Source organism: Stegodyphus dumicola, chromosome 1, assembly GCF_044657685.1.
Source record: "Stegodyphus dumicola isolate Sdum_Otavi_A_Nest chromosome 1, ASM4465768v1".
NCBI lineage: Eukaryota > Metazoa > Arthropoda > Arachnida > Araneae > Eresidae > Stegodyphus > Stegodyphus dumicola.
In genome coordinates this window covers 69,315,123-69,331,191 of record NC_140768.1, presented here as the reverse complement: position 1 = coordinate 69,331,191, position 16,069 = coordinate 69,315,123, and the positions used below count along the sequence as shown (strand labels likewise).

The 16,069-nt window shown below is 30.9% G+C and overlaps 1 protein-coding gene across 1 annotated transcript in view; it reads left to right on the top strand.

Annotated features, from left to right (window-relative positions):
* Window positions 1-15,810, top strand: part of Orc2 (origin recognition complex subunit 2) — a 56,407-nt gene extending 40,597 nt beyond the window's left edge. Inside the window, exons 11-13 of the mRNA XM_085816153.1 lie at window positions 6,348-6,466; window positions 7,707-7,826; window positions 15,633-15,810. Coding sequence (XP_085672279.1) covers window positions 6,348-6,466; window positions 7,707-7,784 — 197 coding nt within the window. The 3' untranslated portion in view covers window positions 7,785-7,826; window positions 15,633-15,810. The remainder of the gene's footprint in view (window positions 1-6,347; window positions 6,467-7,706; window positions 7,827-15,632) is intronic.
* The last annotated feature ends 259 nt before the right edge of the window (window positions 15,811-16,069 follow it).

Sequence of the window (16,069 nt, the reverse complement as noted above, 5' to 3'; positions counted from 1 at the left end):
TTTTTTCAAAAGTGATTTTTGGTCCTTAAAAGTTCTTAATTTTGGCCAAAATGAATAAACGGTCCTTAATTTTGCTCATTTGACATTTCTTATCATTTCTAATGATTGCCATTCTAAGTGTGAATTACGATTTCTCATGAATATGGAATTAAAATTACACGGCTCTTAACCAATCTGTTGGTGGATTTGCGTTGCAAACGATAAAAAAAAAAAAAAAAAAAACAATTAGCTACCCGAACGAAAGTATCGGTGTCTGATTGGCTATTTACCCAATCTTTCGAAACAGGTGTTATCCATAAATTTAGGCTGATTGTGACGAAAGCGTGAAGCCGGAAGTTCTTTAAGAGGCGAAAGTGATGATGAAGGTGCTCGAGAAAAAAAAGGGGGGGATTCTGAAAATATTTGCCAAAATTAGAGCAATCCCAACCTGGAAGGCCACAACCCTTCCGACGGCAATAGGAACGAGATGCCTGGAAAGTGCATTTTTAATAAACTGTGGCTTCATCAAGCTGACTACAAAGACTGGATATTGATGGAGGGCAATCCTTAAATGTGGTCTTTGTCTGAAACAAATTGAAATTTCTAGAATGGGAGAGTCAGCGCTGGAAATTCACATGAAAATTAAGTTTCGTTTTATCATTTCAATTTGTTTTTACACGGTTTTGTTTAGCTTAATTTCTGTGTTTGTTTAAATTAAGCCATAAATTAATTTTTTATCACCATCTATGAAGTTTATTCTCTTTTTCACATACTATATGTATGGGATATAGGGATTATGAGTTTATTTCTGCAGAGGGTCTGTTATCGATTTCGCGGGAAATCTGTTGGCTCCATTTCGATTTTAGGTCGCCAAGGGCAAATTCAGTAACGCTAGCCGAGAAAAAGTGAAGTTCGGAAATACGTTTTGAAGCTTCAATAGACAATTAAGTATTTGGTTTAAACCTATGTTGTTGATAGTAGTGCATAATTTTGTTAATAGCGATATAATTATTAGTTGAAAATAACTAACTAATTAAAAATTTTTTAATAATTTTAAAGCTGAAAACAACTAATTGAAAATATTTTCCTGAATTAACTAGACCCAAAATTAGCTTTCATGAATTACTAAAGTTATTGGGTAGAAGTTTAACTGAAAATATACATTCCGTATTATATATATATATATATATATATTTATACAGTACAAAGTCCAAGGTCTGGACTCGTCGGGACTTTGGCGATCCCAGATTTGAGATTTTTCCGGATATTAGATCATTTTAAATCTACTAAGATGGCACGTAGAAATTATAAAATTGAAAATATGAAATCGTGATTTATGAAATAATGAAGCATTTATGATTTAAAGGGTATCAAAATTTACAAAAGAAAAGAGCTTAATATTTATATGTTTACTTTATTAAACATTTCTTTCAATGTGAGTTGTTTGATTTGTTTTCACTGCTAATACTTTAGACTAATACTATAGACATTAAGTTCCATTGTTCAAGTCCTGTAATTGCTGTGTCGAGAATTCCGAATAACTTGTCAATCAAAATTTTTTCTTGTTCAGTAACCTCTCTGTTACTTTCTTCACTATCGGTAGCTGTATTTTCTGGATTTAGAACCATACTACAGATTTCACCCTCCGTTAATTGATTGATGATTGGGCATTATCATCGCAATGAAAAACTTCTGTTTATTTTCGCTAAATTCTGCCACCTGGTGCAGCCATGCAAGCTCTGGCGCTGGTTCTGGCTTTATGTGAATAACAAATCAGTTATTCTTAATTCAAATAGCACTAAATATAATCGTTTGTCCTATGAGTATCATTAACAAAATCTATTTTTAGCATAAGGAAAGAAATTTCTGCTAAATCTCCCCTTGTCAACATTTTAACGCATTAAACTTAAATCTTTAATCGGGTAATACTCTGTTATTTGACGTTGCTGCATGATTCATCACTCAAGTTGTCATCCGTTGATAAACATGCGGTGATGAAAGCAAAATACAATAAATAATGATTCGCGATTTCGGCATCAAGGATATAAAATAGGATATAAAATATTAGTTGGTGTAAAATTAACAAATGTTTCGGTTTGAGATTATGCCAAGCAGATACGCAGCTATGGAGTCAAGTTACTAATCACACAAATTTATGCTAAAATAATTATTTCTTCAATAATAAGATATTTTATTTAGCACCAAACTGAGATTAAGAATCGGGATTTCCGACGTTTTTTTATGATGAGGAAAAAAATCTAATGCGCATGCGTAAAGCATACCCCTTCCCTTCAAAAAAGCCCTAAAAAATTGGTTGGTGGTGGTTTTGAGGTCCGGATTTTAGATCATTCCAGATATTGGATGTCCGGATCTCGGACTTTGTGCTGTATATATATATCAAGCAAGGTAGTAATTACAATTTTGAAAAACCAATTTGGTCTAGAAAACATCTTGTGCAAAATGCTGCAAAATAAGTGCAAAATAAGTAAAATATAAAAATTGTAGTAAGCTCGCCTAAAAGTTACCAGGAGCTGTTGCTCCAAAAGGTTCAACACGTTTTAAAAAAATTAATACATATGAAAATCAAACCATTAAACATGTAAAACATTAAAAAAAAAAAAAAGAAAGAATCAGATAAAAAAAGTAAGCGGAAAATGGCCCAACTCGACTTCCAAACTGGCTTTTCAAGGGAAATTTAATTTGTTTGAACGTCGAATCAAGCTAACCCCATTACGCGTTTCGCTGAAACAGACAATTGAAACTTTTTCGCTACAAAAATTTTTTTAATTTAGACAAAGTGTCTTGGAAAATTTTAATAGTCTCCATTCTCTGTTCCAATTTCCCGACGCGTCTGCACAAAATGACACATTAAGGTGTTAAAATATGTTAAACTATACCGAAACATCTTAAATCTAGACTATAATCAAAATAAAAATAAAAACAAAAATAAATAGCGGTCTGCTATTAGTCCTAAATATACAAAAAACATACGGGCTGGGCCTGCAAGCTTAAAGATTAACAATTTTATATATTTTAGAAATCTGTAATTAAAATAAAAGAAAATTAAGATGATAACTAACAAAGTGGGTCTTGCTAAGACCAAGAAAAAGTTGTAACAAAAGAAACGAAAAACTGACCTGTGGCGATGCAGAGCTCTCCCTCTTAAAACTAGTTGAAAAGTGGTTGTAATTCTCTTCTGTGTACTTCAGTCGTATGACGTATGTAGGGGGGAGCGAAATTCTGTGGGCATTAGCCAAAATGAAGTGATTGTCCGTTATCTGCAACTCGTCTTCTATTATCGAAGGGGGTCGGAAAACTCGGAAAAACGTATACATCTTTCAAAATATAACTTACCAGTATGGATACATTCTTTTAAAATAATTCTACTTTAATTAAACTTAGGAGATAATATAATCAATTAATCAATATTGTTTAGGAAATAAATTATATATATATATATAGTAAAAAATGTATATTTTCACTATTCAAGTATTCACTCTGACAAGTATTCTTATCTTGTCACATGAACAGGCCTTTGTGGAAAGGGGCTTCTCTGTAAATAAAGCAATTGAAATTGAAAATTTAAGTGACTCATCATACATTTTTCAACACACAGTATTTGATTACATAAAATTTTCTGGAGGTGTTCTTAGTATCGAAATTAATAAAGAAATGAGATCAGCAGCAGCTTCTGCAAGAAGTGGAGTTCGTTATTTAGAAGTTCAGTATTTAGAAGAACAAAAATCTTTAACTAAATCTGAAAATTCAAAGAAGAAAAGAAATATTATTGAGGAAGAAATTGATTATATGAAGCAGAAGAAAAAATTTCTTCAAAGGGACATTAAAGATATTAATGAAGAAGTAGATGCTTTAGCAGATGAAGCTGAGACCAGCAGGAACGTTGATTTGTTTATCAAAGCAAATGAACTTAGAAGAATAGTTAAAGAAAAGGAAATAGACATAAATAAATTAGATGTTAAAATAGCTGAAAAGATTTCAGATTTAAAAAAAGCACAAATGTTTTGTATCTTTTATTGTACAGTTTATTATTCTAAAGCTGCATCACCTCTTCTGTTTCTTGGATCACACTGCGGCTGCCTTCGCTTCCATCTCTCGTCTCAATGGCCAAATAGTCTGCATTCTGCCACACAGCTTGGAGAACCATCTAACTGTTGTTGAGGTTACAAATGTGCTTGTAGAAAAGAAGCTGATGGCCATATAATATTCATTGTTGTTCTCTGCATGTACACAGTAGTCTGTTTTCGTTTTAAAAAAAATATCTGAAAATTGTGCAAATATCGTATTGTGGATGTTTTTATTCTTTGCTTGTACACAGTGATAAATTTTTGCTTTTAGAAACATCAGAGAATTGAAAAAATTTCTATGCATAAAATTTGATCGTTTAAGAAGTACATCTTCATGGGATGCAAATTTTTGCATTTTTAAATTTTGGGCAGAATACCATATTTCTAAAGGAATGCAGTACTCTCTTTTTATCAGCCAGCAAACTGTACTCCAATAATACAGTTCCTTATGAGATAAAAGATATATGCTCAACTCAAGATTGATATCTGAAGGGAGAAACTCATGCTTTGGGAAAACGCATGTGCATACCTGGGTTGCCATTTAACCCGTAACAGGGGAGGTCAAATATTAAGACATAACCGGGAACGTGCGGTCACAGAGACTGCTTATCGTTATGGTTTAAATAAAATGTTCTAATCAAAATATTGAAATTTTATTTTACCCATACATTTTATAAATACTTATCTTCGAACAGGGTGGAAAAAAATTACAAAGAAATTAATTAACACTGTGAACATCGTTTCTGCAACATGAACATTTTTTTATGAAAAACCACTTGCAAATGTAAATTATGAAAAACAAACCAGAATAACTATTACTTTTATGAATAATAATTATTTTCCATTAATTTAACATGCAATAGATACATTCAGATGAAAAATACAAATATTGTACGAAACATAAAAAAAATGACAGTACCTTACTATCAGTAATACCATTGTGTTCTTGCAAAAGATATCAACTTACTCAGCATATTCTTGTGCACATTCATGACATAATTTTTGTGTACATACCAAACAAACTGGCGTTTTACAACTTACGCATAAATATGAAGTTTTCAGTTCTTTCTTTTTCTCTAATATTTCTTTTGTGAAAAGGACTTCCCAAACGCTTTTAGGATCCATATTTTCACCCAATTATCCATATGCTCATAATCCTGGAAGATGAACTATATTATGCACGGGAATTTTCACATTTCGTTGAGGTTCAATAGACGACCACTTGAAGCAGTTCCTCCCATAATAATATTTTATAGATGAAATGGATTCAGCCTCTGATTCAGTGCATTCATTGTCAGATTCAGAAAATTCTGATGTCATGGAATGCGAACTTTCAGTTGCAAAATCTTCTTGGCATTCATCTTCATCACTAAATTCACTTTCAACTTCATCAAGAATTCTTTACAGCATTTCTGCATAACACGAATTAGAAGGATATATGATATTTCTCGGACTGAGTCTCAGAGTCATGTTTCTACCTGGGGCAGAAATCGTAACACTGAGAGGGAGGTGCGGTCTGACATACCACTCTCAGACAATGGAGCAGAATTTCACAATGAAGCAGGTGCAAAAAATGTTAGCCAATATGTGAGAATTATCAAGGTCACAAAAGGAGAAGCTAGCAGAAGAATCCACTCAATCAGACTAAATATAGAATAGGGATGATAGGAATAACACCTGTAGTGGTCTCTGAGACCGCACCTCCCCAGTTATGGGTTAAATACCTTTTGGCAAAGTCAGGGGTTGCCTATTTTGGAGTGCGTTGCCTTGTGAATGTTTTCAGGGGCTTGCGAATAATCAGAAAGAACTATAATTTTTTAAATCAGTAAAGTCACAACAAAGCAATACTCAAGTGTGCTAAGTCTTGAACAGAAAGTTTCTTTGGCAATTGAAATGTTATTGATAGTTCTGTGTTGTTTAATGTTAATTTTAGCGTATATTTTGTCTTTTAGATTGTGTTAAATCAGCTGTATTTGTTTCAAATGAATTAAATTTTAAAAACTGAAAATTATTCCTTATAAGCACTCTAGTTCTTTGTAAGTCACTAATTCCAAAATAGGTTATTATTAGGCATTTTTTCTCATTCTTCAGCAATTATATAACTGTTAAATACATGGTGACTCCTTATTATTTGGAAAGTGAAGTTATATAAGAGGTGGTTATAATTATTTTAAATCAAATGTAATGCTGTTATATTATCTCTTTAAATGTTCTTACTTCACTCCTTGATTATTTCTTTTACATTTAATAACAATCATATAAAAAATTGACATTGATTTTCAGGCATTACTTTTCATGAATGGTATCAAGAATGCAGAGAAGCTTTTCTAGCTAACAGTGAAATTACTATGCAAGCTCAAATATCAGAATTCAAAAATCACAAACTTTTGGCCTCTCGGAAAGTAAGTTTGTGTATTATTTTATAATTTTTCAACTGTTACTCTTAGTTTTGGATTATTATTTAATAAGCTGGATTTGCTAGAAAATTTATTAAGATTCATTCTGGAACTTGAAAATAGAAGTATACAGACGCTAAGAAGAATAGTACTTATTAACTATTGGCTGTAATTTTAATTTATACATAAATACATGCAAATTCATTAACTATTCTGTATAAAATACTTAAAAGTTTAATTCCCGATTAAAAAATTAAATCAGTTAATATATGAATGCAGTCTTTTCCTAAATGTAAAATCTGTAATGTCTTTTATTTCACACTTTGGTTGCATTTTTGTTTTATTTTTAAGACCATAGACATGTTCTAATTTTGTGAAACTTACAAATCTTGATGCACAGTAACAGATAGTTTTCATGCAGACATGGTATAGTTATCACTTAAAATTTTCTGTTCAGTGTTTATCTGAAGCTGAAAATTAAAGTTATTCATTTATTACTATTTTTTACATTGTAAATTTTTTCCCTGAAACCCAGTATTTGATTTTACTTTATACTGTTTCAAAAATGTTGTTTGATTTTGATTCATATTTTGTTTTTTGATTGTGAGAATTTAGTTTTCTGGTTTTATTACATGTTATCAGTAAAAGATAAATTTTAATTTATGTAAACGTAAATAAAAGTAAAATATAAAAAAATAAGTTTGCCAGTACTACAAAAATACTTATTCTCTATATTGACTTCTTAGTAAATAAGAAATTGTATAGAAAATAAATACTTTTCAAACAAAATTATTTCCATACATCCATTTGTTAAAAACGGGTAGTAAGCCAAAAAATAGATTTTCTCTTTCTAAAAATGTTTATGATTTTATGGTTTATTTATTTGCTAGTCAATGTTTTACTACCTTTGTTTTATTTTGTTGCATTTTTAATTCAGTATGTTATTATGTTTTTACTATAGAAATTAAAATACTATTAACTTACTTATTATATTTAATATTGATAAAATGCCCTTATTTATTATTTTAAAGAGAAAGCTTTTTGCTTGAAACATTGAATAATTGCATGTAATTATATCAGACAATAATATTACTGTAATTTGACTTCTAATCAAATTTATAGTATAAATGAATGTGTATATTAAATATATATATAGAGAGAGGGGGCATAAAAATATGCAGTCTTACTACATTAGTATAGATCTAAGTGAAGTTTATAAAAGGATTAATATTTTGTATGTTTATAGAGTCCTGATGGAGTTGAATTGTGGTATATTCCTGTAGAACAGAACACTTTAATACAGTTTTTGGAGAGCTGTGAATAAAGGTTGTACATAAATATTTCCTCTGTTTACAATTTACACCAGGTATGTGTTTCATTTTAATACAATCTTATAATGGCAATAAATGTTTTAATTGGTTCAAAATGATTGACACTACAATGCTTTTCTTTATATTAACTTTTTGTTGTTGTTAGGCTATTCAGATAGTGCTATGGGTGAAGATGACAGCCCTGGCAACCTGCAAAATGTTGTCATCATAGAAATTTGATCTCTTAAACGAGACCCCCTAATTTTTAGCAATTCAGCAAGGATATATTTATCTTTTAACAAAGTGAATATGTATTACATTGGGAGCATTTGCTGCCAAGCTAATATCTTATTATTTACCATTGCTTTGACAGTCTTCATATAACTGCTACAAGTCATGCTTTAAGGGTATTTCAGCACCACAGCTATTAAGTTTGTTGTTGAAACACTTCTTATTATGTCTTATATTTTCATTGCATTGAACATAATATAGCTGATTTATGCAAGGTCCAGCGAATATGGAATTGAGGCAATATGGTGTCCCATAAGCTGGCCACAATAGGGTGACTGACGTGGAGTCGAACATTATCATGTTACAAAATGCACATCATGCTTCCAATTGTTGTTATAACGTGCAGTATTAATCATTGTTGGTGTTATCATCAAGAAGTAGCCAATCAAATGACAATTTTTTTATTTTTATTTATTTTTTTTTTTTTTATGATCCCAGAACACACTTGCATTTGCATCTACATAAGCATTGCCATAGCTTTTTGTGATGAGGTACTTAACAGCATGCTTCCACTGCATGCCTGGCATTTCTTCTTTAGTATCTACTGGCATTAATTCTTTAGTATCTTCTGGCATTAATTATTAGCAAAGAGTGTTTTCAAATCCATGCTATATAGCTTCAGCAAAAGTTGGCACGTACCTAACAGGTCACTGCTTTTGCTCTATAGTGGCAATAGGTACACTTGTAAAAAGATATTTGCCATCTTCAAGTCTTGATGAAGGATATGAAGGAACAGGCTGATCTTAATAGATTTACATCTTATCATCCATTTTGCAGTATGTGATTTACCTGTTTGCCATTATTAAGTTGGACTCGCACTGGATTCTATATCCAACAGATGCCTGGCAATTGTGTCAGCTACTTGTGCACAGTTGCTAGATATTTGTCTGTTTTACCTTTTGCAGTTGAGCCTTGCCATGTTTTAATTCTAATATCCAAAGTGCTGCAGTTTGTTGCAACATTCTTACATGCTGCTCTAATCACCACTGCTAGTGGACTGTAACTGCAAAATAACAAAGCTAATTTCTTTTGAAATTTATCTTTTATTTATCCGTAATGTAACCATTCAATTAGCTGCCTTTCAAAAGTGAAACAAACATCAATCTATCAAAACATTAACATCAAGAAAGAAAACTATTTTGGTGCATGCATGTTACAGGATTCATTGTTAGGCAATGCCAGAGAAGAAGAAAGTTTTCACTTAGCAGACTATCAGGTCCAACATCTTGCCCAATGTTGAAATACTAATTTCAAAACTAATATACATAATTTAAGACATTTAAGTTAGATATGTATTAGTTCTAAACAACTAAATGCAATATATCAATTGAACAAACAAGCAAAAGACTGAATTTTACAGTGGAAGAAACATGCAATATTAATACAAAAAATTATAATACAATTTCACTACTTCAATCATCCGTAGGCAGAATGTGTTATCCAAGTTTTATCAGTCTTGAAGGGTTTTGATAATAACAGCATGGATTTTACCATTGTTTCTAGGTATGGTATCGAAGTTGTGGCATACTATCCAAGTGCATAGAGGTAGTTTATCCTCTTTAACTAATATAAGAGAACTGAAAAGCAAGGCTCAGAGCATTAAGGGGTCTTCCAATTAAAAAATGACCAGGGGTCAAAGTTTCAAAGTCATTGGAATCTGAAGGTAAGAGGTGTGTGTATTTGGTGTATTTAATTATGGCAAAACACACGAGGGCTATCTGCCTAAGGGAAGGGATGCCTTCATGGAGGACTTTCTAAGGGAAACTGGCTCGTATACACGTTACACACGTCTGAAGGTAAGAGTAACGAAGGTCTACTGTTTAATATATTTTCGATTTTTATTTATGACAGTCAAAAATTCTTAGAGAGTTAAGTTTGCATTTAAATCAATGCCATTAACAGAAAAGGGAGTTGCACCAAAACTCTTTCTTTTGGTAATGGTGCAATAAGTTGTTGGGCAATTTTTGGTTAATTATATACTATTTTGGGGGTATTGTTTCTGCCATTAAATGGCCAAAATTCCTTTTGAACACAATGCAACAAAGTTTGAGCACCAACATGTAATTTTTTTAAATGAAAGTGTTGCATAATTAAAGTAGTTAATTTATAATCCCTGATCAGCAGGACTAGATGCTTTTTATCATAAGACAAAAGTGATTTATTTAATCTGCCACCCACCCTAAATGTTCTGTTTTCGTCAAGGAAAGGTTTTAAATTACTTAAGTGACTATCCTTTAGATTTTTACCACAACTAACTAAGGGCTTTTTACTAAGGGCTTGAATTTCTCTTTTAAATACTATTTCCTGTACTAGCTTTATGATGGACAGCTTGGCACATGTGAATTTATCTCTAGTAATAGGACCTAATGAATCTTACCTTATTGATAACTGGAAATAAACCTATGAATAAAACTAAGATGGTTCAGATAATTCATTGTCCTAGTTCAGTTTTAGAGACTATAGCTTTTGAAGGAATATTTTCTCTTTACAAATGACTGGTCCTATAAATCCAATAGGATCACACAGCTGAGCAATGACTTAAAAGACGTCTCTTTTCGTAAAAGATGATTTATCTTGGAAAGCAACTTTAAAAGTAAAGATGTCGGATTCCGGTTATGAAATTATGCCAAGAATTTTTGTAAATTCAGTAAAATCAAAGTGAAACTTTTTTTTTTTTTTTTTTTTTTTTGTACTGAAAGTTCCAACATTCTTTTCCATTTATGTAAAGACATTCCATAACTTCTGAATATCTTTATGGGTTGATTCTTTAATTTAATGGCAGACTCAATATTAAGGACTCCCATTACTATATCGTCCATACAGACATCAGAAAGAGTCACTTCAGAAGCTAATGGACATTTCTGTTCTTCATCCAAAGCTAACTGTTTCAGTGTTATTATAGCCAGAAATAGAGCACATTTGGTACCATATGTAACAGTGTTTAGTCTGAAAAAGCTAGGTTAGTCGTCTTCATGCTCTTTCCATAAGATACATAGCAGATTCCTTTGCGATGAGTCAATTAAAATCTGTCTAAACGGTTGTTTATTGTCTGCAACTAATGCTATTTTGTGTTTAATAAATTGACCGATTAAAATCAAAAATGTCTTATTTAACTTCTCCTGATAGTAAAATATCGTTCAGACTTAAACCTGAAGTAATAATGGTTAATGCGTTAAACACAATGCGCAGTTTCATAGATGACTTTTCAGATTTGTAAATTTCTTGATGAAGTAACAGGTAGAGGATTTTCTTCTTCAAGTCTTTCCGTATGATTTAAGCTTTCATAATCCTTAATACAACCTGTTTAAAACCTTTCTAGGTTAGGGTTTTTATTTAACCTTTTATTCATTTGATTAAGACAAACGTCTTAATCAAACATTAGCTATGTTTCTCGAATCACCTAACTGTTGAAGTGCTTCTTCTTGGATGGGCATCTGTGTTATGAAACATCCACTCTTGTCTCTCCTATGTGTCTTTTGATAGTGAAATTTACAAAACTCCTCTTCTGCACTTTGGAGAGACTTGTTGGCTATTTTTTTGATTTGCTAAAACTTAATGCATCCTTCTAAGCTTTAGGACTGAAAGATTAGCCCTCGGTAATGATTTGAATTTTCAGTTTCAAAAACACCTTTAGCAATAAACCTAAAAATTGAATCTTGAAAAAAGAAAGTACTACACGATCGTATCTTTTGCTGTTTCATTAACTCAAAAAAGACCTCAGCACCCAGTATGAGGTTGATCTTTCCTGTCTTGTCAAAATCTGGGTCCACTAAGTATATGTGCTCAGGTATTTTAAGATTCTCCACATTAAATGCGGTAGCTGGTACAAATTCCGTTGTTTTATGTACAATGAAAAAGTTGGCTCGTGTTGAAAAAGAAGAATTTCCATTGGTAATAAGCACCTAAGCATTTCAAGCTTAGGTGCTATAAGCATTTCAAATTTAACATTTGTCACATTTCCACCCAACCCACTAACAGGCCTCTTTTTTGGTTCCTTTCTCAACTGTAAATTATTTTCAAAATCGGAAGCTATAAAGTTTGCTTGACTGCACAAGTCTAACAAACAACATTCTTTACTATAGTATGCATTTTGTGGGTTCCACACCCAAACTATGGCAGTTGCAAAGAGAAAAGTTTTGTTTCTGTGCTCATTTTGAATCGAAAAACTTTGTAATTTCGTAACTTCCTTTCATTCTATTGAAAATTCCTTCACTGGAAGTACTGCTAGCTCCTGAAGTGAATAGTAAGTGAACGTTCTGAAACCTGAAAATGTGGTTCATTGGTGCAACAATTGCTCTGATTGCAGTGCAAAAGCAAATTATGTTTGCCATACAAAAACTGCAGGTATATTTAGAAGCACATGAATTCATTTTGTGCAGCATATTTAAATAGTTTCAAAATAGTTTATGCTTTTTCACAACATTGAATCTTTCTATAGGTTTTATTTCTAAAAATAATGATCATTTATACAATGGATGAACATTTTTGCAAAGCTCACACTTAGTTGAATCTGATTTCACAACAAAATTCTGATTTTTAATATGGTTTGGATTAACTTTATTTTTGTTAACAAGTTGCATATTCTCCAAGTTTGGACACTCATTTCCTAAATAATCTATGAAAGATCTCCAGTCAAGCAGATCTGTAGACTTTAAAGGCATGTCAAATTGACATCTTGATTCTTTATCTAAATTTTCTAACATTAAATTTGTGATTTTGTCCTCTCCTGCCTTTGTTAAATTACTAAGTTAATAATACTTTCCATATTAATTTTATTAATGGTTTTAATAGGGAAAGTAATTCACAGAAAAAGTTACAAGATATTTCTCACCAATTTTGGAAGTTTCACATGAGTAAAAAAGACACTGCATATGAAAAATGCAATAAAGGAGCATTTCTTGTCAGCAAAAATATTTTACCTGTAATTATTGAACATTGAAGGAAATTTTATCAGAGCGTGAGGAAGAAAATTTTACTATACACATTGTAATAAACCGCTGTTCATTTAAATGAAAATCTTCACTTAATGTTAAAGCATATCATCTTTGCCAGGATTATAATGGTTTAATAAATATAAACTCTAAACGGTACGTATATATACATATAGCTTATTGTTCGATACAGGCTATTGTTTTTCTGTTTCATATTTGGAATCTTTTTTAGACATAATGTAAATAGTCAGATGCAAAGTTTTGCAAAAGTGTTAATCTTAGCCATGGAACTTCATGATTTATCCTACAATTATGCCATGCATTTTGCCTCCCCTATCTAAATAAAATTTTTATTCTCTACTACAGTCCTTGTTTTTGAACTTTTGATACTAAACCTTCACAGTCATATGATACAACAATAGTACATAAAGCTACATACTTAATTTGGTGACATTCTGTAGTTGACTTTTTGCAACAGAACTGGAAGTAAATGGTTGTTCTAATCTGGTACCATGATAGTCCCATTTCAGACACATTGCACTTAATGCTAATGATATTTTTTTTACAAATTTCACAACACAGTGTTCTACAGCAAGTCTCTCTCTTTCAAACAGCAAAAATCATTTAAAAAAATATGATTGAACATGGCAATATAAACTGTTTGTGCAGATGACATTTGTGGGTGCAGGAAACTTTCATTAAAACCCGATATTTTATATTGCAGTAGACTGAGTTATTTTAATACTTAAATGTTGAATTAATAAGATCCCTGTGTACAAACTTCAATGTGTGTGTGTATATATGATATTTTAATGAGCATTGCTTGAAAGAGATGCTATGATAGAAGAAACTGGTACTTTTAACATCTAGCAGTCGTAAAGGCTGAGTGTAGATGCATGAAGACGATGCTGCCAGAACTGAATTCGAAGACTCGCAATATTTATTTTTCTGCACATCAAAAAACATTTTTTATAGACAAGATATTTCTAAAACATAATTAACTACAATAATTTTTATGTTACACGGGTTAAGAAACAATACTATGTCATCTTAGGTAAAGAACAAAAGAGAAGATTAAGCATAGCAGCTCAGAGCTGTTTTGCAGGGCAGGAGAAGTTAAGAGAAGTGCCGTGATTGCTCATGAAGCAGTATTTATGCTAGGCAGGTGCATATGTATGTAGCTAGCGACTGGTTAATTTTAGGTTTTAGTTCTCTTTGCAAGCAACGTTATGTTAGTGTTGTATGATTTTGGAAAGATCTCAAATTTGGGAGAAAAGATGAACTTAGGGGGAGAACATCAAATTTAGAATAGTCAGTTTTGAAGTTGCCAATTATTTCTTAGCTTAACCATCATGTTTTATCTTACATATATATATACTGTTGCGTGTGCATGAGTTTGTAATAGATTGAATGCATACCAGTCTGTATCACAGATTGATAAAATTTATTTATCAAAGAAATGTTTCAGAGTTCTGGAATTTTCCACAGAAATACTCATACAGGTGTTCACAGTATCACAGAGTACAGTCAATAGTTACACTCCAAACTACTGAGAATGTTAAACACAACTTAATGCAAAGTGCATCTAAAGAGAAAACTAACACAACTTAATGCAAAGTGCATCTAAAGAGAAAACTATACTCCAAACTCACGCTGAACTAACAACAACTGAAAACAGATGCTCTCTCCAGCCGCTGAGATATTTCTAATACTTTCTGCTTCTTGAAATTACTGGAAGGCAGTATGAAGGTCAAATTATGGTTACAGCTAATATAGTTATATTTATTCAATTACAGTGATACAGGGACCAGACAAAAATGTCACCAAATGGTTGCTAGGTTTGGTGACTTTTGGCGATAAAAATTAGTCACCAAAATCGTTTCCAGCTTGGCAATATCACGCCAAATTACCAAAATACCTATTTAACTTGGCATAGCTTTTCTTTCTAGATTTTTTATGTTACATTACACAGAAAAATAGAAAAAATCTACGTATAATTCCACTAAAATCATCTATCTGTATAGAATATTCATAAAAATATTTATACACTGTGTCACAAAAATTTCTTTAAACAAAAATATCCCAGTATTATTTTCTTACTGAAAACTTAATTAATTATAGAAAAAATAGTAAGAAATTTCTTACTATTTTGTCTATAATTAGTTCATGACCAAGAAAATAGTAAGAAATTTAGATCGTATTCTCTGTATTTTTGTTGTTTTGGGATTTCTTCATTAAAAAATGATTTGATGTTTTTATTTATTTATTTTTTAATTAGGAAATTTTGGGATTTTACTGGTTTTAAATTTCATTTATATCTTTGTGGATTTGGTTCTAAATTTCTTACTATTTTGTCTATAATTATATATGTTAGTGTATTTGTAGTGTAATATATAATTAATATATTCTTTCATCAATAAATTCTAACATTTGTTTTAACTGAGGATTTTGCTTTTTATTGGCATATTGTATTATTATAAGGTAAATGATTCAAGATTCCTTAATTTGTGTTTTGATGTAGTTGCTTTATTTTTAACTGTTAGAGTTTATCATACAAATACTGTTATATATTCTATTGCATCTAATGAGTTTTTTTTTTTTTTTTTTTTTTTTTTTTTTTTTTTTTTTTAATATGTACAGGTCATTGTTTAAGAAGAAAAGTCCTTTCATCTTGAAGCTGTATTCATTGTTCATATTGAAAGATATTTGTAAAAATTACATACTGTATGCTTTGTGAAATGTATTTAAATTTGTATATTGTATCCATTTCTATAAATTTTATAATAAACTTATGCTAATAAAAATATTTTCATGCTGTTTTATAATTGTTCTTTGGCCGAAACTGAAATGGCAGTTATAATTTTATTCTTTTTTTTAAATGAAAATAATAAAATCTTGAATTTGATAAAATTTATAAAAAAATAAATGTGCATATTTGTCTAAAAAATCTGAAAATACAAGTGTAACAAAATATTTTTTATTTGTAAAAATATCAAGTTTTCAATATATCTTAGAGAGTCCTTCAGTCCACATATCAAAGCATGTGTCAAATACATTTTGTTGAAGCTACTGAAGTG